This window comes from Prunus persica, chromosome G6 (assembly GCF_000346465.2).
Source record: "Prunus persica cultivar Lovell chromosome G6, Prunus_persica_NCBIv2, whole genome shotgun sequence".
NCBI classification, from domain to species: domain Eukaryota; kingdom Viridiplantae; phylum Streptophyta; class Magnoliopsida; order Rosales; family Rosaceae; genus Prunus; species Prunus persica.
Window position 1 is genome coordinate 5,708,920 of NC_034014.1, and position 24,258 is coordinate 5,733,177.

The 24,258-nt window shown below is 37.0% G+C and overlaps 2 protein-coding genes across 2 annotated transcripts; one reads left to right on the plus strand and one right to left on the minus strand.

The window, feature by feature from the left end:
• LOC18772202 (E3 ubiquitin-protein ligase rnf8-B) lies at positions 1,063–2,713 on the minus strand. The gene is made up of 2 exons (XM_020565065.1): positions 2,497–2,713; positions 1,063–2,036 (listed from the first exon to the last, which is right to left on the minus strand). The coding sequence occupies exon 2, from the start codon at positions 2,014–2,016 to the stop codon at positions 1,306–1,308; it is 711 nt and encodes a 236-aa protein (XP_020420654.1). The 5' UTR covers positions 2,017–2,036; positions 2,497–2,713; the 3' UTR covers positions 1,063–1,305.
• LOC18773813 (transcription factor MYB59) lies at positions 21,932–23,487 on the plus strand. Its single transcript, XM_007206201.2, has 3 exons — positions 21,932–22,186; positions 22,291–22,420; positions 22,651–23,487. The coding sequence occupies exons 1-3, from the start codon at positions 22,063–22,065 to the stop codon at positions 23,180–23,182; spliced, it is 786 nt and encodes a 261-aa protein (XP_007206263.2). The 5' UTR covers positions 21,932–22,062; the 3' UTR covers positions 23,183–23,487.

Here is a 24,258-nt window from a genome sequence, read left to right on the forward strand (position 1 = left end):
AGTTCGTAGTTTGATCTGATGGATATAAAGGGACAATGATGTAATCATCTCTAACTTGAAGATCATTTTAATAATTTTTAAAATATAAGAATCAAAATGTTACATATCTCGCCCGTCCATGTGTTGTTTGTTGTATATCCTCTGATACGGACATCTACTCCAATAATTTTAGTACTTCACTTAACATCCAACACTCATGAGGCACGACATCTTTTTGTGACCAGGACCTTTTGATGATGCTTTTGTGAACCCAACTGCATCTATCAATACCAGACATGTTCAGGGGAACTGAGATTACCTCACCACTTTTGCCTTTTGCCATTCTTTTTGCTTTTTTGTTTAATATATTATAACTGCATTACAAACCACTTTGTATATCACGTCAAAAGATGAAAACTGCTTTAGCTCCTAAAAAATAATGGGCAGCTTCATCTATTGCTGATTAATTCTGAGTTGAACGTTTACATTCTAATATAGTATTTTTAAATAATGCTTAAAAATTCTTCAATCTCTCCATTTATTGGCAATTGATCTCGAGTTGTATGCTTGGCCGTAAACCAATGTATATCAGTGCTTTTAATTTTGGAGGAACTTTTAGGGACCAAGGACTTTTTTGAATGGAAGAGTTACTAGGGCGGAGGAGTGGCATAAATAGATCTAGTTTGCGTAAGCTGTTCCTGTGATATATGCACTTTATCTTATGGTTGGCTGTAAGGGGCAAACTTCTCTCCCCACAATGATTCTTCTACCTGTGCAATTTTCCATGGTGTTGCAGAAACCCATACTTCAATTATCTTCGGTTGCTTTCTTGTATTGAAGTCGTGTGGTCCTTGGCTGCACTTCATTGACAGACAAACTACACCCCGCACTTCTTTAGAAGCTCTGCCTATAAACCAGCACTGTATAATCATTTGGAAGGAAAGAAATTACCACAGGAATTTCAAAAGGGAAAATAAACCTTCCCCTTGATTCTTAAATACATCACCAACTCACTACAACCATTAGATGCACGCTATGCGAACCCAAATGCAAGTCCTGCCCTGCAAATCTTGCTGCAAAAAATTATTTGAAATCTGTTTGATGATGTGGTAATTTAACATAAGCTGCCTGCAGTTGATTACTTACAGAACAAGAAAGAAACACTTAACTACAAAATAAAACAGGAAAAAACAAGTCTACCAAAATCCCACTTTTACTTTGGCGCCAAAAGACCCTTTCTGCATTAGTATATACCGTGATTCACAATAAGTTTCCTGCTAGTTGAATTTCCATTACAATACTTTGAATGGAGAATAAATATTCACTTCAATCCACATGAGGCATCGGGTAGCGGCACAAGGGACACAAGTGACTGGTTTCCAACCACTGAACAATGCAAGCTTCATGATAAACATGTGAGCAGGGCAAGGAAATAACTTCAATACAAGCTTCAAAGTTCTTCATACAAATAACACAGTTCTCCATGACTTCAGAGCTATCTAGTCTCACTTTCTCCAAACAGTCAATAGATGATTTAGTTGCAGGGATAGGCCTCACCTCATCTGTTTCCACGGATTCCCTTGTAACCCTTTCAATCACATCTTCTGGATTAATAACATTTCTGCTCATTCGCAAAGTCACCTCCTCTACTTCCACAACAATAGGAAGCATGCAGAGGGTTGATTCAACCGCATTAAGTACTTTTCCCACAATAGATGGCTGCTCATCTACTGGGACATGCATTCCAGAAAGAATTTCAGTCATGAGCATGGTACCACTTTCAGATAACAGCGTGCCACGAGGGACCTTAATGGTTTCTTGGGTTACAAGGGTTTTCAATTGCGGAATGATTCGTGGAACATCATCCTCCTCTTCGTCAAACCAAACAACTTCGTAGCACTTGTAGAGCATAAAATTGACTGGAAGCAAGCAGGCTGAAGGCTGGGACTGCTGCAGGTCCATGTTGTTGGGTTTTCCTATCTTCCACACATTGGTTTTCTGCGACGCATCGCTACGATAATGTATGTGGGTTAACATGCTTGAAAAAATACCGAAATCTGCAGAAGAACCGGCAATGGTCATTAATGGGGGATGATGCTATTTGTGCAGAGCCCATAGCATGCTCAATTTCATTGCCACAACAAAAACAATGGGTACTGGTATACCATAAGACTTGGGATTCAAGAGGCATGGGCAACTCAAAAGAAAGCTACAAGCTTTACATTCTTCAAGAAAAATCAGTATAAACAAACCTTCTCTTTCCAATTTTAACACAATGAGACCCAATTATTCAAATTTTGGGGCTTAAATTTGCTTATAATATAACCACATTTTATGTCATTACCCTAAATTAAAAGTAGTAACCTTTTAGCCAAGCACAATTGAAAACAGAGAAGCCAAGACCCCAAGGCATCAACTCTTATAATTAAAATCATAAACCCTAAATTAAAACCTTACCTAAAACCTAATAAAATAAAGAATTGAAAAGAAAAATGAGAAATAAAGAAGAGGAAATACCTGGGGATGAAGAAGACAAGCCCAATCAGAAGAAAAAGGAAGAAGAAGACCGGCAGATTAGGCGGGGAAGAAAGCTGAGAAGAGGGAGAGGGTTTGCCGTATGGGGTGTGTTGGCCTGGTCGAACCTGAAAATTAATAATAGAGCAAAGCTACAAGGGAAAAAAAGAAAAAGAAAAAAAGGTACAATATATATTTTTTTCTTTTCCTTTTTTGAAAAATGATACAGCCCTTCTTCTTTTCAAACTCAATTTAATTGATCTCTTTAATGCTAATCTCTTATCTCCACTAATCCAATACAGACACATGAGGTCTGTTATCTTAATTTTTTTTTTAAATTTAAAAATAAAAGTTAAAATCAAGACATGCAGCTATAAGCGTTTTAGAATTTAAGAGAAAAACTATGAGAAGAAGCGTGAAATTAGGAATAAAAACGAGTTTATACAATTTGACATGAATCTAAGGGGAGCCTCTATGTTGGGAAAAAGGCTTGGGCCATAAAGGCTTTCCCCATTTTCACCTATTAGTTGGGCCTATTAGTGATGCACTGAAGGCAACCCTCTGCTTTTAAATGTTCAAATGGGTCAACCGCCGTCCAAAACCCAAGAGTGAGTCCAAACTCCAAAGTTGGGCATTGACCAAAGAAACCAAAGTCTAAAGTTAGAAAGACCTTATTTTTGGAAGCAACTGACACCTCCGGTTGTTGAGGCAGTTTCTCAAACCTAATGCCTACGGTATGCCAAATTGACGGGAGCGGATCCGCTGTTCCTAAATTAGTGTCTCCTTCATGTCTCCTTCCTAATTTGCTGACACATGTTAGCTAACATAATAGGGAGTTACCTTTGTTAACTTTTTTATTTGACAATTTTAAAAATTTTAAAAATTAAAAACTGCCCAAATAACCGAGCAGCCAGCGAGCGTCGTCTTCCTTGCTAAACCCAGCGAGCGTCGTCTACCTTGATAAACCCAGCGAGCGTCGTCTTCCTTAGGGTCTTTCATGTGTTTGGCTATCTTTGAAGAATTTGTGAATTAAATGGTTAATTAGAGTTGAATCTATCGCTATTATGACCTAGAGATTCAGTTCTTTGGAGTTTAACGATATTCACAAGGTGATGGTTTTGCTCTGTCGCCAACAACCTTCAAGAGGCAGAGGACCCATCACCTTGGATGGTTTTGCTCATGCTCTTTCACAGCTTCTCATACCAACAAGCTTTGATGCCGTCAAAAGCACTAGTTTAATGACTCTGCCTCTTCTTCCATACCTTCATCCTCCTCCATCATCATCGATTAGTTTAATAGTGCTGCAATTTCCAAACAGAGATTAGGAGGGAGGAGAATTGGGTTTTGCAAGCGTTTGAGAGTTGATGGTGGAAAAGATGTAAAGATTATGAGGGAGGAAAGTGGGTATGGCTGGGTTTTGCAAGGAAGACGACACTCGTTGGCTACAATTGGAGAAGAAGAGAAGACTCTCATGGAGAAGACAACACTCGCTGGGTTTAGCAAGGAAGATGACGCTCGCTGGGTTTAGCAACGAAGACGACGCTTACTGGCTGCAATTAGAGAAGAGGAGAAGACTCTCGTGGAGAAGACGATACTCACTTGGTTTAGCAAGGAAGATGGCGTTCGCTGGGTTTTACAAGGAAGACGACACTCGCTGGTTGCTGGGTTATTTGGGCAGTTTTTAATTTTTTTAATTTTTAAAATTGTCAAATACAAAAGTTAACAGAGTTAACTCCCTTTATGTTAGTTGACACGTGTTAGCAAATTAGAGAGGGGACAGCGGATCCGCTCCCCAAATCAACCGCAAAATAAATAAATAAATAAATAATTTTAATTATTCTATATTAAATAACAAGCTTTAGATTAATTTAACAACTAGGATTTATTTTCTTGGATCAATCATAGTCGTTAAATCTTAGTTCTCTCATCTCATATCTTTAGACTCCAACTCACGCACTTCTCCTCTCTCCTATTCGATACGAACTTCAGTCTCTCTCACCCTCGCTTGGGGTGAGCATTTGAATCGGTGAATCGAGCCAAATCGAGTAAAAAAAAAAATTGTGTTGACCAAAAAAGTCAACCTAGGCTAAAAAACCAAACCGCTTTGGATCGACTCCCGTCCTGATTCTTGTCTTGGAAAAATCATTATAAATCGAACCATATCAGTTATGTTAAGTTTACTTATTCATTTATATCCAAAATTATTTGTACCTAATTAAGATTCAAATAACATTTGCAACTCCAATTAATATTTAGATATTTTAGCCTAATTAATACCCAAATGTCTTTGTTCCAATTTATACCCAACTAAATATCTACTCTAACCCAGCAAAGGACCCACTAGTGTAGTGGTTTGGAGTATTTACTCCCTCAGGCAAGGTCCTGGGTTCGAGTCCTAGCATCCGTGTTGTGTGTGTGAGTTTAATATGCTATCGCCCCTTTCAATAGGAAAGGACCTCAAAAAAAAAAAAAAAAATCTACTCTAACCCAAAAGAAATTTAAATTCTCTCTAGCGCTCTTTAGGGTTTTCTCTAGAGCATCCTAGGAAAGTGAGTCTCGGTCTCCCCGGACTCAAGTTACTATGCCAGAAGGATTGGATGGGGTGGCTGGATAGGCAGGTGCTAGTCAACGCTATTGGTGTTTGGATTGCAAGAGGTTGTTTGTTTAAAGACTCCCTTTGCATTCGTATGGAAGCTATGGTGACAGAGTTTTCCTTATGTTTCACCCTTACTGATGCTGAACAAGAAGACGTTGTTATTGATTTAAGAACAGTCGCTGGAGTCAAGTCCACGTGTTTTCTTCTCGTGGGCAAACTTTTGACTAATAAACTCTATAACAAAGAGGCTTTACGTAGAACCTTTTATTCTATTTGGCAGCCTAAGGCGAAGGTAACTATTGTGGATATTGGAGATCAAAAGATTTCTTGTGCTTTTAACTCCAAGGATGAATGAGATACGATTCTCTGATGGGGTCCATAGCTCTTCAATGGATACTTCTTGGCGTTGGCCAAAGCTGCTGGCATCACCAACCCGAAACACATTCCACTTTTGAAGCAAGAGTTCTGGGTACAAGTTAAGGGACTACCCTTCAGATATATGACTAGAACTATAGGGAAGATTATCGATGATGCACTGGGTGGATATGTGGTGATGGACCATAGTAAAAAAATGGAAAAACTAGGGAGCTATCTGCGTATTCAGGCAACCTTGAATATCTCCAAACCATTCTCGCAGAGTCTCCTACTCCGGCTCGATGGAGAACCCATTTAAATTGATGTGAGGTATGAGAAGCTTCCCATTGCATGTTATCGCTGTGGGATCACTGGACACATTGAACTTTTGTGCCACATACCAGGTAATGAAGGGCATGATGATTTGTCCAAACTTTATGGACGATGGTTTCAATTTGATACATATGGGCCTCAGTATCGCAGGCTGACATGAAGATAATTTGGTTTCCCTAGCTCCTCAGGATGGTCTATGCTTGCACCGAAAGAGGATGCCTCATCCCCAGCAATGGTGGATGACGGCGGCAGTACTGAGTCGAGCATGCCTAACCAGTCTGCCACTAATGCTTTACAAAATTTGGAAGGTTTTCAAATAGAGGAAGCCACAACATTGACTCAGCCTTTTCCTCGCCCCATTCCTAAAATTCCAAACCTAAATTAGCAAGTTGACTTCTATGAGGAAGATTCTCCAAGCGTACTAACCCTTATTCCTTTTAGGGAAGACATAATAAAGTTTCCCATACCTTTGGATTGTGATCACATTCCTCTTTCCCTCCTAGGGCCCAATGATTATGGTTTTTCCTTCAATTTATCATTAGAGAGTTAGACCAATAACCATGACTTTTGTGATGCCGAAATTCAGGGACGTAATTCCTTATTATTGAGCAGTACAGAGAGGAACCCATGCATTGTCATGGCCTTAGGCTCTCTAACCAACCAACCCATGATTCCGTATATTCATCATCGTCCAGTCCCAAGGACCCAAAATTCCCACACTTGGCATTTTACTAAGGGAGCCCAAAATCTATCACTGGGCTCTGACCCATTCAACCTTAGCCCATTGATAAAGTAGATAGCCAATGCCCAAAAACTAGAGTCATAATTAATCGGTTGCTAGTGCATATGTCATAGGCTATACCTACAATTATGTCCATGGAGGATCTTGGTTTGATAGGCAATTGCAGTTTGAGGATCGCACTAGTTTGCGCGTGAAATTTAAGAAGTTTGACTTACATGAATGAAGTCCAAGGGGTGACTAAAGTTTGGTTTATAATGTTAGTGAAGTAAAGTATCATACTTGTGTGCTATAAGTACTAGGAAAATCTCACAACTTGACTTCAGAAGAGTATAGTAGCCTCACTTTATTTGGAAGTCATGATGATGATGATCTACTCCACACTTGGTAGGTTGAGTTTAAAAGGTGAGCCTGATTCATTCAATGTTTTGTTTTCACTCTTTAAGTTTGATTTTTTGTACTAGTTTTTTTGTTTCACAAAGATTTTTTTACTGAAAAAGATTTCTTCAGACATTAGAATTACATATTTACTTTTTTGTTTATAAATTTGTCAAGTCATGTTGCTTACAATTCAAAACATTCACTCTCATAGACTTTAACATTGGGGGCTATAAATATGTGCAACTTATGGAGTTAGTCATTCTGGTCAACTCAAGATTTTCGAAGTTGCAAATTCCCTCAAGTGGTTAGATTCAAATGCAGTATTGAGGCAAAAATTGGCTGACCTTACCGGATTCAGGGATTGGCTGAGGAATTTGCTGTTGGCTTAATCACACCATATTTTTGGAAAAGATGAGCTTTGCTTCTTGGATTTTTTTTTTTTGACATGCATGACAAGGTTCCTCTTCAACTCAATGACAATCAATTGGTGAGGAAATTGACCCGTCATCCTTTCCTCATCCCAAGCTCAAGAGTTAGGTAATGCTTTAAGGTTCACCAAGCTTATGAAAATAACTCTTTGGAAAATAGTGTCTTCAAACAATTTATATCCTTACAGCCCTCTTAACAAAGTCAGAGGTGGAAGCGTCAATTCAAACATTTTAAGGGTTGGCATAGCTGTATTAAGTGTCATCAAATATTCAAGGAAGTAGACGAGTACTCGCGTAGTAGTTTTATTTGGAAAGTGGCTGACCTCTTTCGCTTCCTGCACAATTTGAAGGTGCATTACGTCACCGATATAGAAGTTTTTGACGTTGACAGATGCATGCATAGAACTCTATGCCCAGGGTTTTTGAGCTATATGCATGAACGCTATATGAAGACGAGTGATAGGTAATTGATAGATATTGAGATAGTTAAATCTAATTTATGAGGCACCGCCTAAAGTTAGAATATTCTGGTGGTTGGTATGTTCAATTATTTCCCTCACAAGATTGAGCCTTTCCAAGAAGCGCATCCTGATTGATACCATCCATGCTTTCTGTGGCAACTCCCACGAATCGACTGTACATATTCTGCGTGATTGCCTCTTTGCTGTAGCTATTTAGAGTTGCTCATCACTGGTCGATCGATGGTCTACTTCTTCCAGCAAATTGACAAAGGATTGGATTCATACCTACAATGATTTCTTCTCCTCACAGGACTTTGCTATTTTCTTTATGCTTGGATGGACCATATGCGAGGCTTAAAATGCACTGGTCTAGGAGAACAAGGTTTTTCGGCCATACAAGGTGTGCAACAATGCCATGTCTCGTCTCAAGGAATTCTTGAAAGCATCTGCCCGAGCTTTCAAGGCTGTTACACGGACTCATCAAGTGATACATTAGGAGAAACCTCCTATGGGCTGGCTTAAAGTTAACATTGATGGTGCCTGACATCCTGGAAGCTCAATCAGTGGCATTGGGGGCTGTGGTGTGTGGTTCTGGTGGTGATTTTGTGGTATGGTGTGCTATGTCGGTTCATAATGTTTTCTCTGCTGCTCTTGTTAAAGCTCTTGCTACCCGAATTGGTGTTTCACTGGTGGTTGATAGGGGTTTTATGAATGTTTCTTTCGAGAGTAATGCTCTTCAGATTGTGTCGGCACTTCGAAGTCAATCCATGGATCAGTCTTTCCTAGGATCGATTCTGGAGGATACCAAGACCCTATTGACTCAGATCACTGGAGAAGGTTTTACCCATATCCACCGAAATGCCAATAGTGTGGCTTATTGTGTTACGAAGTTTGCAACTCACATTGGTAACTTTGTAAGTTGGTTTGAGGAACTACCGAATTTTATTGTTGATCTCCTGTTTGAGGATTATAACTTATAATTTTTACAGACATGACCTTAGGGGGACTCATTGGGAGGAGAGGGGTGGGGGACTCTATCGAAGGTAAAGTTCCTTTCTTCCCTTGCAGTTGAGAAGGTGGGCTGCTTTGATAGAACGACAACCACTACGTTTCATTTGGTGTAGAGTACTCGCCTAATCGTCTAGGACATAGTCTGGTTTTTGTACTTATTACTCATTTTCCTCATTAATAAATTATTATTGCCTTTGCATCAAAATATCTACTCTACACTAATTTCCTTTTCTTTTCAATGAACCATGTTCATTCTTGTTGTGCTTTCGTCTTCTTCTCTTGTTAGTAAACCATATCTGTTCTTGTTGCCTAATTCGGTGGCTATCCGTTTTGGTTGACACCGACCGCTTGTTGGTCCGACCAATTCATGGTTAACCGGACCTTGTCCGGCCAACACTGTTCCCAAATATGGTAATACCGTTTGTTGGAGGTCAGTTTCCGTCTGCCTAGAAAAATCTCAATTCCCGAACTGAGTCCACCCTTCTCTACCTAGTGTTCCAGCACTATCCCTTTTTCCCTCTTCTATTTTTTTCTTTGGTTTTTTATTTCCTTTTCGGTTAGTAAATAAAGTCTCTACTGGTGGCTTGGTTTGAGCCATGGTCAAATGTGATCCCATCACCTCTTTAATTGTTAATTCCTTAATCCAATATTTCTCCCAATATCCTCCCCTAAAGTTTCTCGAAAATTTTAGTTCTACCATGCATTTGAAGGACTTTATTGCATAGTATGACTCTATTGCAATCTGCCCATATTATGACTCTTGTTTTCTATTATGCAAAGTGGGTTGGAGACAGGGACGGACTCACATTGGGGTTAATAGAGTCAAGTAACCCTATGGACTCCCTGAAAGCAAGCTAGAAGGTCGCCTTTAATGGCTGTGTGACCCCATGAGTGGCTAAAGGAGAATGTTGCTAGTCTGAGGAAGAAGAAGCTGCGCAGTGTGCTTATGTTTTTTTTTTTTAAAAAAAAAAACATGCTGGCCAAAACGGCGTTATTTTGGCCCAGAGTTTAATTTATTATTTTTTTTTTGAAAACACATGGCTAAAACAACATCGTTTTGGTCCAAGGTCCTTAAAAAAAAAAAAAAAAACATATTTAAAACACCCCTCCCGACTTCAGCATGTCCAAAACCCCCATTCCTAAACCCTCAAACCTAAATCCCCAAATCTCCACCCCCTCAAACCTTTAACCCTCTCCCCCACTAAACCTTTAAGCCCCAGCTCCTTCATTGCTGCAGCTGCCTCCAAAATCTTGCCTTCGCTTCCACCACCTCACAATTCAAGGTAAATTTCTAAATCTAAACTTAAATTACTTGAATTGAAATTGAAGTTATGATTGTATTATATTGTTTTGATTTATTGGATGTTTCGTTTATGAATTTTTTGTGGTTAATTGGTATAAATTTGGTGTTCTGTTTAATTGATTTTAGTTATTATTTTGATTAATTTATGTAGAATTATGGAAAGATTTTTTAAGAGAAAGTCATCATTGGTTAGTTCAGATAATGTGGGTAGTTCAAGAACTTCAAGTTCAAGACAAAGTGAGTTAGATGAGGTTTTGGCTAATCTTCAGGCAGACCTTGGAGTAAGAATTCGTATGATTGATATGATACTAATATTAGAGATGAGGTTCAAAGAGCAAATCTACAAAAAGGACCTTGTCAACTTAGAGGTCATTCTTTCCCACAAAGTAATATCTCAGGAATTAATCGATGTTTCATTCTCCAATGGTTTGATGAATTTGATTGGTTGGAGTATAGTGTATCTAAAGATGCTGCATTTTGTATTTATTGCTATCTCTTTAAATTCAATTTTGAACAAATGGGTAGTGAAGCCTTCACTGGAGCAAGGTTTAAGAATTGGAAGAAAATGAGAGAAAGAATGAAGGTGCATGTTGGACCAGGTGGTAGTGTTCATAATAAAGTTAGAGAAGCTGCTACAAATTTGATGAATCAAAATACACATATTGAAACGGTTGTGAGCAAACACTCCGAACAAGCTCGTATGGCATATTGAAGATGCTTAATTGCATCAATCAAGTGCACTAAGTTTCTGTTGAGACAAGGTCTTTCTTTTCGCGGAAATAATGAAAATGCCACTTCAAGCAATAGTGGAAATTACTTGGAGCTATTGCAATTCCTTGCAGACAATGATGAGAAAGTTAAAGAAGTTGTATTGTAAAATGCACCGTGGAATTTAGAGTTATTAGGTCCAAAGATTCAAAAAGATATTGTCAATGCATGTGCCTTTGAAACACTTGATGTTATCATGAGTGGTCTAAAAGATAGATTCTTTTCTATATTGATGGATGAAGCACGTGATGTTTTAGTGAAAGAGCAAATGGCTATGGTGTTGCGTTATGTGGACGACAAAGGACATGTAATTGAAAGGTTTGTAGGGGTTCAACATGTTACCGACACCACTTCAAGTTCACTAAATGATGCCATTGACACATTATTTTCTTCTAATGGTTTGAGCTTTTCCAAGCTACGAGGACAAGGTTATGATGGAGCTAGCAATTTGAGAGGTAAGTTGAATGACCTTAAAACAAAGATATCGAGAGAACAACCTTGTGCATACTATGTTCATTACTTTACTTATCAACTTCAACTAGCACTTGTTACCGTGGCAAAGAAGAATATTGATATTGCCTCTTTCTTCACAACCACTTATAGTGTGGTTAACCATGTTGGAGCATCTTGTAAGCGGCGTGATGCACTTAGAGCGCAACTCCAAGAAGAGCTTGTGATAGCAATGATTGTCTTATAATAGGGCGAGGTTTACATCAAGAAACCAGTCTCAAATGTGTCGGTGACACACGATGGAACTCACATTACGGTACCATTATTAGGATCATTTCTATGTTTTCATCTGTGATTCATGTGCTTCAAATGATTATTGATGATAATCCCGATGATAGTGCCGGTGAAGCAAATAAGATTCAAAGAAAAATGCTTACTTTTGAGTTTGTGTTTCACATATTCTTAATGAAATCTATATTGGGATTGTAATATCCCACATCGACCAATGGAGATGGGGTGATGTGCCTTATATGTACATATCCGCCTCCATCTAGCACGAGGCCTTTTGTGAGCTCACTGGCTTCGAAGTCATGAGAACTCCGAAGTTAAGCGAGTTTGGACTAGAGCAATCCTAGGATGGGTGACCCACTGGGAAGTTGCTCGTGAGTTCCTAGAAACAAAACTGTGAGGGCGAAGGCCCAAAGCGGACAATATCGTGCTACGGCGGAGCCGATCTCGAGATGTAACAGGGACTCACAAATGATGTGTCACAAGTATTGCAAAAGAAAGATCAAGAAATTATGAATGCAATGGCTTTAGTGAAATCATGCAAGGAAAAGCTATATTGGATGAGGAATAATGGGCTTGATGTATTGGTTGATGAGGTATCTTCATTATGTGACAAACATCATATTGTTGTTCCTAACATGGATGAGGCATTCGTACTTCTAGGGAGGTCAAGGCGTAATGCTCCAATAAAGACAAATCGTCATCATTATTATGTGGAGCTCTTTAGTTATGTCATTGATGAGCAACTTACGTAGTTAGATGATCATCTTAATGAGGTAAATACTGAGTTCCTTATTTGTTTGGCATGTTTGAGTCCGAATGATTCATTTGTAGCTTTTGATAAACAAAAGCTACTTCGTCTTGCTCAATTTTATCCTCAATACTTTTCGGATGGGGATCTTTTGGCACTTGAAGATGAACTTGAGCTTTATATTCATTATGTGCGTTCGAGTAGTGATTTCTCTGAATTCCAAAGGATTGGTGGTCTTGCAAAAACAATGGTGGAGACAAGGATGCATCGAGTATTCAATTATGTGTATTTATTTATTACATTGGCTTTAGTTTTACCGGTTGCAACTGCTTCCGTCGAGATGGCATTTTCCGTCATGAATATTATCAAGGGTACACTTCGGAACAAAATAGAAGATCAATGGTTGAGTGATAGCTTACTTGTTTACGTTGAGAATGATGTTTTTTATTGTATTGAAAATGAAGCTATAAAGCTACGTTTTCAAAATATGAAACCTCGTTGTGGCCAATTGTAATTTATAATGTTGTTTTTGACATGAATTATGAATGAACGTATTATAGTTTCATTTTCAATGTTATTTTAATCTTTAAAAAAAAATTTGAACTTTTACATTATGACTCTATGTGATAAGATTCATGGGTCTGTTCCTGGTTGGAGATTGAGTTTTCCTCAAATCTGCCTCATGCGCTACATTTTTTCTTGGCTTGACTGTTTGAAGAATGTAAAGTCCACATTAAAAACTTGGTAAAAATAAAATATGACATATAATGAATGATTCTATTACTTATAACATTGAGGCTTTTATATTAAACCACACACCTGTCAGATTATGCAGGTGATTGATTAAGAACTACACAAATTTTGTAAGTTTAAAAAACAAATTACAAATATGATTTTCCCAACAAGAATAGGCTAATTTTGTGCCAGGCAAACCGCAGATACTTGACATGTCCTTCTTTCTTCAATCTCATCACAAAATTTATTGATTTTAGTTGTATCACAAAGACAACAAATTACAAAATGATCGACTACACAAGTAATTTTTTGGAGATAAAAAGACACCAACTAGTATTGCCAAATTTTGTTACAAATTGATGTGATACATGACATAACAATCCATATCATTTGTCACATCAACTATTATATAAGGCCTTCTTCAACCCATGTAGGGCTAAACTCAAATTTTCCCCCTCCAAAAAGTGACTATTTGGGTTTTGCCTAGACTCAAATTGTTTTTTCTCTCAACCCTTCGGATTCAAATTTTAAGTCCGCAACTTTATTAAATTGTTTCAAAATGGATTAAGTCTAATTTTTTTTTTATGGATAACTTTTCTTCATTCAATCTTTTTAAATAACTTCATAATTATATTTTTTTGAACAATTTAACCTAAAAAAATTAAAATTCAACAAATATAATTTTATTTCAAAAGAAAACACACAACATAATTCTAAAAGAAAACACACAATACTTTAAATTCACCATACATGAAACCCAATAGGAATAAACTACTAACCATCATCGTGGGGGCTTGGATAATAGTCCCCTGAGTTGTCTTCAGGATTAACGGTAGACTGTTGACCCTCTGCATGTTCTTTCATAATTTCATCTTGTTTATCCCCCCAATACTTCTTCTTTCTTGGAGTAAATTTGGACACGTCCATGGACATTATTTTTTGTTCTTGGGCTTCTTTATCTTGTTGCTTCTGATACGCATAAGTATCAGCTTGATCTTGGACAAACTTGTCCAATATGTTGAGCTTTCGTCTCCTATCCTCCTCGAAAGCAATACCTTGCTCCACTAATATTTCCAAGTACTTATCCTTTTTTTGTTGAGAAGGGTCAGCCATCTTCCCTTTTTATTTATATATATATTTTTTTGGTAGCCTTTTGTTTATCTCGCCTCTCAGGCCCTGGATTAGGCATGGTGATTTCGTCTGCATCGTTATCCAAATTCACCATACTTGCACTAGCTCCAGAAGAACGTTGTGTGGGAGGCTCATTTATATCGTTCCACTTTGGGCAATCTTTTAAGATTTTCCAAGCATGGTACAACTTGAAAGGCCTATTTGGAGGCTTATTATCATTAAGAATTGTTTTTGCATACACGTCCTACGCATGAAAAAATAAATTTAAGTTTGGAGTTGAATAAAATTACAAATATAAATTTAAAGCTTTAATAAGAATGATTACTTACCACATCATGTAAATTTGAGTCACTTCATGGGTTTGTATTGGCCTTAGTCAAGCATGCCTTCCAAAGAGAACACTGTTGATTGATAGTCTTGAATCGAGAAGCAATGGCTTGATATGTTCGTCGCTCAAGTCCATTAATGCCCGGATCATTTTTCAGAAACTTTTGATATACACGAGTCCAAAATGTGTTGCTTGCTTGATTGGTGCCAATAGGCCCATCTTCACTGACAGAAACCCACTCTTTGCACAATGCCTCATCTTCTTTGGGCCTCTAATTCACACATCTTTGAGATTTTGTGGACATCTTCAACAAGAATGAAAGGAGATTGATGAGATTGCCAAAGGAAAAATAAATTGAGAAATAGATAAAATATTTTTGGTAGATTATTTGAGAAATGGATGGGTATTTATAGAGTTTGGAGTGAGTTTTGGGGTTGGATCTAATCTAGATTAATTTAAAATATTATTTTGACTGTTGTATTTAAATTTCAACCGTTGGATCTTTTTTTTTTTACCGTTAAAATAGCTTAGATTTAATCCCCATCGTTGATTTAAGTTATATGTATATAAAAAAACAAACAAACAAACAAACAACAATAATTTCAAATGTTGCCGTTGGATTCCAACGGCAACACCATAAGGCATCGACACGTGGCGCGTGTGGAAGACAAACAAGCAGCAGCAAAAAAAAAAAGGTTGGGCCCACAGAGAAATCTTTGCACATGGGGGCTGTTTGATATGAAGATGGGCTCCACAAAAGAATTTGGGTCTAGGCAATAAATGGTTTAGTATTTGGGTCCAAATTTGGGTTTTCCCAAATTTTGGCCCATTCACTTTCTTGGGTTGGGAGAGGTTTGGGGCAATATTTTGGGATATTTTGGGTTTAGGTCATTGGATTGGAGATGGCCTAAGTCACTCAATTCTGCATCATATATCATTTCTAGAGCTAGAGTCACATGCAACACGATCTTACCTATGAGAAACACTTGCATGAAACGGGTATCACCCCCGGTGAATATCGTTATGACACACGTAATAACTTCTCCACGTAGTATGACGTTATTGATCGAAAATAGTAAAATAGTATTATCCTCGTTGCAACCAAGTTTTTCTCCTTTCTCACGGCTGCTACCGTACTGTACAGTGTACACGATCAAAACAATCCTTAATTAATTAGTTATTAATACGCTTTTCAGTTTTTATCAAATTAACAACACACAGTGTTCATATGGCCCTTTGCTCATATCTACCTTCCAACTTATCATTTATTTTTCTGTATTTTAAGATCCCATTTTCATCATGCACTATACTGATGGATGCTCCAAATACAAGACAAAGAGTGACCCTCTTTCTCTCCTGCCCAACCATTTCTTTTACTTGCTGAAACATGGCAAACATATTATTATCAAAATTTAGACCCATAAGGGTCAAAGGTGTAGTGCTATATGGAGAAAAATTAATTAACGGTGGGGAACGTTCCACTGTCACACAAACTCACGCATCATCCAGATAAGTGCATGCAAAAGCAAAGCCTTAATTACACACACTTTTTTTATGTTTTACCAACCCAATACTGGCGTCAGATTCATCTCAAAGATGCCTTCTATTTGCAGAAAGAGAAAAGGAAAGAGAAAAAAATGTATATATGCTCAAAAGGATGTTAACAACTACTGCGCCTCCCCATTATCTGGAGATTTGGCTCGCATGTTAAAGATACTGCCAGCCCCTTGATGGACTTTTTGCATGATCATCACCTGTTCATTTTAAACACAAATTATAATTTGAAATTGATGCACTTAGATTTGTGTAAGTGATTCCCTATTGCCGTGATCTAGAATTTTTCTCAAATTTATCGTGGTATATCTACTGTATAAGAGTTTGAGGTCCCAATAAAAAAGTTCCCAAAATAATTCGAATTATACTTTTGTTGGTTAGGAGATATGGTTTTTGCCGACAACTTTCTGCTGTTGGGTAATGAAGAAATTTCTAGTATTGAAGTGCATGGTTGGGATGTGAAGAAAATGCTAGAATATTATGTGTTTGCACCAACTTTTCCACTATTAGGTTAGATGGCGACTCCCACTGACTAATTCTTTGTCATGCAATATTTTCTTTCTTAATGTTATAGGTGTTCGAAATTCCAATCCCTTTTATTAATAATAATAAAAAAGATGACGGTTTACATTTGATTCTTATATGTTTTCGATTGAACTTCTACACTCTGCGAGGATAAACACTACATAAAACCCAAGTACATAGAAGAAGGTAAGGAAACTTGAAAATTGATATTAAGAGATGAGTATTCTCTTTATCACATGTACTTCCCCTCTTTCCAATTCTCAATTCCGTCTAGATATCTTATTCTTGGCAAGCCCCTCCTTTTCCCCATGGGTAGAATAATATCATGACAAGCTTATTGTCTCAGGCGGTGCTGATTGAGCATATCAAGATGTTGACCTGGTTGTCCTATCAAGACATAAATCAAACTGTGGGGATAACCCATGAGGTCACAAACTTACATGCCTTTATATCTCATCCCAAAAAAGCCTTTTAAATAAGATCATGAATTGCGTGCGTGTCTGGACAGCATTGCACTTGTGAGCATATACATACACAAACACAAGTTAATATGATTATGGATGATGCTTATCAGCTTATCTCCATTTCTTAAAGGTGTCTCCATTTTCTGGGATAGACTTTGCATTTCTACCCTAACTTATTCTAGAGGTGGTAGACATAACATATCATGAAATGAAGGGCTTAATTCATTCTTTCTAAGAGACAAGAAAGATAGCCTTCTTTGTACTATAGCTAGCCTGAAATCATTACGTCATGAAATGGTTTCATTTTGTCTTTTAATAAAAACGAAATCACCACCTATATATATATATATATATAAAGAAATTGGTTATACAATATTCAACATTCTTCAATAAGTAATTAAGTTAAGTATTGATTATATACTTCTCGTCTCGGCAGTTGGATTGCATCTAAAAAACTACCAACACATTTAATGAATGCAATCCAACGACCAAGATTAGAGATATATAACAAATTCTTAACATAAAATACTTACTGAAGAATCTCCATATATCATATGAATCTATTGGGACAATTGCTGATTATCCCACATTTCCACTACTACTAGAATCTAATGCTTGATTGAATGGACCCAAATTCTGCAATTAATTAAGCTCAGGTATATATGATTCCTTAAAATATACTTGGCATGCTAAATATATATATGACTAAAAGACAACAACAGTCACACACACCCTCAACCAAAAGAAAGGAAGGCCGAGCAAAGTGGAAGTGATCAATTGATATAATTCCAGCATTTTCTTTATCATTCTAATCTTTGATTTGCAATCACTCCTCTCCCTTTGACTGATCATCTCCAGTAGAAGAAGAAAGGTAGAAAAAAAGATTCCCCCTTTAGATTCCCAAAACAAATAAAAACCCACTGAAATGTTCATCTGTACAAGATGTATTTTTGGGTAATAAAGAGGCTAATTGTCATTAAGAAATGACAATTTGCTTCCTTAAAGTAGTAATGACAAGCCACTTAGGGTAAGCTTGTCAATGATGGTAAAGTTGGCACCATCCCCAGCTATGGGACCGGTATTCCATTCAGATCCATACAATTCTCTCTCTCCCTCCCCCCACCACTACTGCAAACAGCAATAGAAAGACTAGAATTTGCACTATAATATATCTTACCTTGCTGGACAAAAACGAAGAAATTTTGCAGCCCTCATCATCATTAGGTTAATCCGTACCGTTTGATTACGAAGAGCAAAACCATAGACAACATTATCATATTACATTCTTTAAATTATCATGCTTTTATTATAATCACAGAGAGAGAGAGAGAGAGAGAGAGAGATATATATATATATATCAATGATGTCTTATTTGGCTATTTGACTTGGGTCGACTCATTTACACAATTAATAGATTTCATGTTCTTACTGAGAGTTTAATGCACTGCACTAACAAATGATATGTTAATCTAATCTCTATGTGGTCTTAATCGTCCTCTAACATTTTGGTAATTTTCTTTTGCCACAACATATATTAATCAACTTCTTTCTCTTTTTACCACAATTCAATGGGAGAATCAAGCCATCAACAGTTTCTACCATCCTTCATTCGAGTAACAGATCACATACGATTGAAAATTATCTCACTTGATTACATGACCAGCTATGGAGAGAGAGAGAGAGAGAGAATGAATTAAGTGGGATGGGCACAAAGCTGTGGTGTACGCGTCAACTTCTTCCTATTCCAGCCCACTACAAGGCACTTTATGCCACTACAGTTCTTCTTTGCTGACATCACCAATTCACCACCACAAATATAATGTTTCTTAATTATGCTAATCGGGGCACATGATGCTATAATCCACTAGTAACATATCTCTTTAATATATACCTTGGTCTTTGTATGGCCATAATTTTATAATTAAGCCTCCTGTTTAAGTTGTCTATCCAGCACCTGTTAAATCTATATAATATTTAATCAATCAGAGTTCAGAGGAAGGACAACATGTAGTATTGATATCTCGTCCTCTTATGTTAGAGAAATCTAGAAGAAAAAGATCTGTGGTCCTCTGTGTGTATAGCATAATGGTCGTAGCTGGCATATGAAGTTTCCTCATCTACCAAAATGGACGAGCATAATACAGATATTCAACACAAACACTCATGAGATCTAGTTCAAGTTGCACTAAGGTAGGGTGAGAAAGTGGAAAAATATTTGGGTGTGACGGCCATAAAGTCACGTACTGTTACTTATTTAAGTTTATGAATGGGCGATAATATTGATATATGATGAATTGAAAGTAAAATATTGTAGAAGGATACATGTGTTATAATATGAGTAAATTTATAATATCACACAACGTTAAGAAATTTCTGGCTCGTAAAATTCATTTTCGTTTATACTGATGAATAAAACCCACACTTTAAATTACATTATCCAACTTAAAATCAAATGACAATTAATTAGATTGTGGCCACGGATACATACGCCTGTTAAAACTAACATGCATGTTTTGAATCATGTCGAAGTGATACCATAATTGAGATTGAATTGAGACAGGATAAGAGATCTCAACCCACAACTCAGCTCACATATCAACTCGTATCTTTACTTTTAGTCCAAAGTACATGAATTTTCTAAGTTGTTTTAGGAATGTTGTTAATTTCCTTATGAGCCTATACGTATTACTTTATGGAGAAAAAAAAAACCCTTTAACTTTTATACAACCTTAACTTTCTTTCATTGTAGCCTATAAGTATTATTTATTATTTTATCAAAGAAAAACTTCATTAACTACTAGCCCACATTACTACAATTAACTATAAAATAACCAATGAGCCTAAATGTACCTTACCACTACTATCTGAAGAAGCGTCGTCGCAGCCACACCTGCCACCGCATCCGTAACAGATATGGAGAAAATATGATTTTTGAAAATCTAAGTTGCGCATAAGAGTGAACAAATAACGAAAACAACAACCTGCCAAAAAAATAATTTGGTGATTTGCAGCCTCTTCCGTCAAATACGATATAGAACTAAATTTGGAGAACATAAGAGTGTTAGAGAGCAGGTTTTGGGAGAATTATTTGATTGAGAACAAAGCCCAAAAAGGGTGATGGGGGACTTCAATCTAAGCATGGCTAAGAAGAACTCACCACAAGGAGTTTCTTATTCAAAACGCCCTAGTGACTTTTTCACTTACCAGAAAAAAAAAAATATGAGAAGAGAAGAGAGGGAAGAGGGGCAGTGATGACGTTTCTTCCTCCTCCCCTTTATGGAATTTTTCATTAAGACTCATATAAGGAGAGAGTGACTAGAATTTTCTCTTTCATAGTATAAGTTAAGCAAAAGCATATGCTCATGAAGGCCAAAAGAAGAAGAAAAGATTAACTAAGTTGACCATAATTTCCAATTTTTAAGAGTCTGTGTTCATGAAAATTTGAAATAATCAGTTCTCATCAGAGATAGTCCACTTGTTAAAGTGAGAAGACAAAGCTAACAAAAGCCCCATGCATGATGGGCTAGCCCTAATCTAAGACTGGTGGTGGGGCAATTAACCCTTAATGGGTATTTGAATCTGTTCTTGTATTGGCCTTTATGGCTAATAGCTTCGAGCTGGATTTATGAATGCAATATATCGTTTCTTTAAAAAAATAAAAAATAGAAAACTGGTGGTGGGGCAATTGGGTGCTAGTCCTCTTAAACAGAAAGTAAATGAATCTAGCAAAGCATTTTAAAACATATTTCTGAGAATAATATCTCATACCATTTTCACATTTAATTGAAAAGAGAAAGGGTCACTTATAGGGCACCATCTTAAAGTACAGTTGCTTCCTATTCCCTTGCTTTTCCAGATTTGTCCTCATATGCTTTAACTTTCCTTTGGCTTATACACCTTACATCAACATTTCCTCAAATTGGATGAAAGGAGAGGCTCTCTAGTGACCTCCATCAATTTATTCTCTTTTATCCAACCACACCAAGATAAAGCCAATCTTGTTTTATGGTCGACGCATGTCAAGTTTCACAATTTATGTTTTGTATCTAGACTGTTGTTGAACTTGATCAATGGGTTATATTCATAACTTGATCAATGGTTTATATTTACAACTTGCTTTTAATGATGACGTTCACATGTAAATATATATGCGAATATCCATTCTTGGACTACTTTACAATGCAATTCAGTGATCATAATTATCTATTTTTTACGTTGAATTTAAAAGTTTATTATTGTGAAAAATTTGCCAAATCGATAGCAGCTGGTGATTTAAATTGTGCAAGCAAATACAATATATTAGACAGAAATCTAATCACTTCGAGAGGCTATATAATTTTCAATTTTTCTGATATTTTGTAGGGATGGTACCTCACTTCAAACATTTCCCTCATAAGATATACTGCTAAAACTAAGTGTGCGTGTGTTTGAGAGAGAGAGAGAGAGAGAGAGAGAGAGAGAGAGAGAGGGACTTAGCAAACCTCTATTAGCAGGCCACATCAACTAATTAGATGACTTATTAATCTTCTTAAAAATGGATCAAATTAGTAATAGTTTTTATTGATGATGATCAAGCTCTTGTGCTAGACTTTATATGATTTGGTAGTTATACTGTTCCTTGGAGGTCTCTGATATGATCCCATGAGAGTTACACCAACAGATCAATCTCTTACTTCGATTATTGCGTTCATAGTGGCTGACATCAGATCCATAAAGTGCCTTATCACAAAAAAGCATGCGTGCACCACATGGACGGTGAGGATGCAAAATCAGCAAATATTATAATCAAGCAGCCTCTCAGCATGGAAGTGCTGAGGTTGTATATATATCCGTACTGGACACCAAAGTTTCCATGTAAAACAAGGAGGAGGAGAAAGTAGCAGCAGACCAGAAGCATTGCAATCAAAAGAGCCAAGGCCACAAACTTGGGAATCGTAAAAAGAAAAGGAAAAGAGAAAATTTATCAATCATGAAAATGGTTCAAGAGGAAAACATCAGAAAGGGCCCATGGACAGAGCAAGAGGACTTCAACCTGGTGTGCTTCGTGGGCTTGTTTGGAGACAGACGTTGGGACTTCATAGCTAAGGTATCAGGTTTGAAGGTGGAGGGAGAGAAATAATAGGCACGGTTATTTGGAGATGATAGGCTTCTCCAAGGAGCTCCCATTTAACCCACCTGGATTAATATTTTGTTGTAGGTTTGAACAGAACAGGTAAGAGTTGCAGGTTAAGATGGGTTAATTACTTGCACCCTGGCCTCAAAAGAGGCAAGATGACCCCTCAAGAAGAGCGCCTGGTGCTTGAGCTCCACTCCAAATGGGGAAATAGGTTTGACAAAAAAAACATAGCATCTAAATTCATCACTTTGTTTATCATTATCTAACATTTCTTTGAGTATAATATCCTTTGATGAGTAGTGTTCAATACTCGGATAGTTTGACATGTTGTGTTGTTCGACTGTAAATCGAGATTCACAGCCTAACAACATAACATACCCTTAATTTCAATTCTTTCAATTTGATTTTACTTGATAGAGGATGTAATTAAATTTCATGCAGATGGTCAAGAATTGCTAGAAAATTACCTGGGAGGACAGATAATGAGATTAAGAATTACTGGAGGACTCATATGAGGAAGAAGGCACAAGAGAAAAAGAGGGCTGCATCCCCATCATCATCTTCTTCCAACTGTTCTTCATCCTCAAACATCACCTCAACTGAAGGAGGAGCAAGCTTTTATGACACGGGTGGGCTTGAAATCAAGGCATCATCAGGAGCAAAGAAAACTGGTGGAGATCATCAGGAGCAAGAAGATGATAAAAAAAGGGACCAAAAGGAGTACTCACTTGATGATATATGGAAGGATATCAATCTGCCAGAAGTGAACAGTATTGAACCAGTTTACAATGGCTATAGTGAAGAAGCCTGCAACATTATTTCTTGCCCATTAATGGCTTCTCCAGCACCATGGGAGTATTGCTCTGACTCTCTATGGGAAATGGATGAAGAGGAAAGTAAGATGTTTCTCCCAACTACAAGTGACCAATTTCTGTCCTGTTTTGAATATGGAAAAGCATCTCTAATTGGCTGATTAGGATTTTATTTATTAAGATTTGTTCATATGTGAAATAGGGTCTTAAGGAAAAGCTCCTCTAACCTGTATAATAACATGGGTATGATCTCAGATGATCTCTAAGCTCTATTTTTCTTTCTGAAATCTGGGTCTGGTCTGCACCAGCCATCAGCTGCAGATCACTTGTTTTTATGCATTACTTTACTCTAGTTCTTACCATATGATGTTGTTGCTGTGGTATGTCCATGGAAGTATGTTGTATATATGTCTTTTGAGATTTACTCTTCAATATCAAGCTGGTTACCATCAGAATTTTTCTTCTTTTAGCTTATTTTATGCTACATAATATTGTTCTTGAGCAGCTTCATGAAGAACCTTAAGCACTTCATTAATGTCCAATTACTAATATTTTCACCCAAATTAAACCCACTAAAGCATCATTAAAGAAAAAAAAGGAATCTTGAATTATGAGCATATAAGAACCTTGAGGAAACTAAAAGGTTGTTCTATCTCTAGCTTTCCCAGATTCCATTTTGCTTCTACTTTACCATGAAAAAATAGCTGCAGCCAGCCCTTCAAGTTTGTCTGCAACAAGAATCTATTGTAGACAAATTTTGGGTATGCATTAATGAACTGAATGTTAACTGAATTAATTTTACTAATTAACTGGTTGAAAACCAAGGATTAGCATGTGAACAAGTGGGGGATAATAATGGATTAATTTTGGGACAGCAATATCTGTTAAAAGTAAGATAAAAAGGAGAGTACACATGCTATCATCCTACCAGGTCCAGCATGGAGAAAAACTCCTTTTGAGGAGTGTGGTCCAGATAACATGGCCTTATTAATTCTTTGCTAATTAAATTACTAATTTAGTGGTTAGATGTCCAAATCATTTTTCCATAAGATTTGTTTATTTTATTCATAGTTGTGGTCCATTTAAAACTGCACAAGCATATCCCCCCAATAACATCACCTTGTCATGCACAAGAACATTTAATATTTTTCCTCTCCTGATGAAAATAAACTCAGAAAGCACTTAAGTTCTAAAGGAAATCTTCTAATGACTTTGCAGATTTAGCTTCAAATCTTTT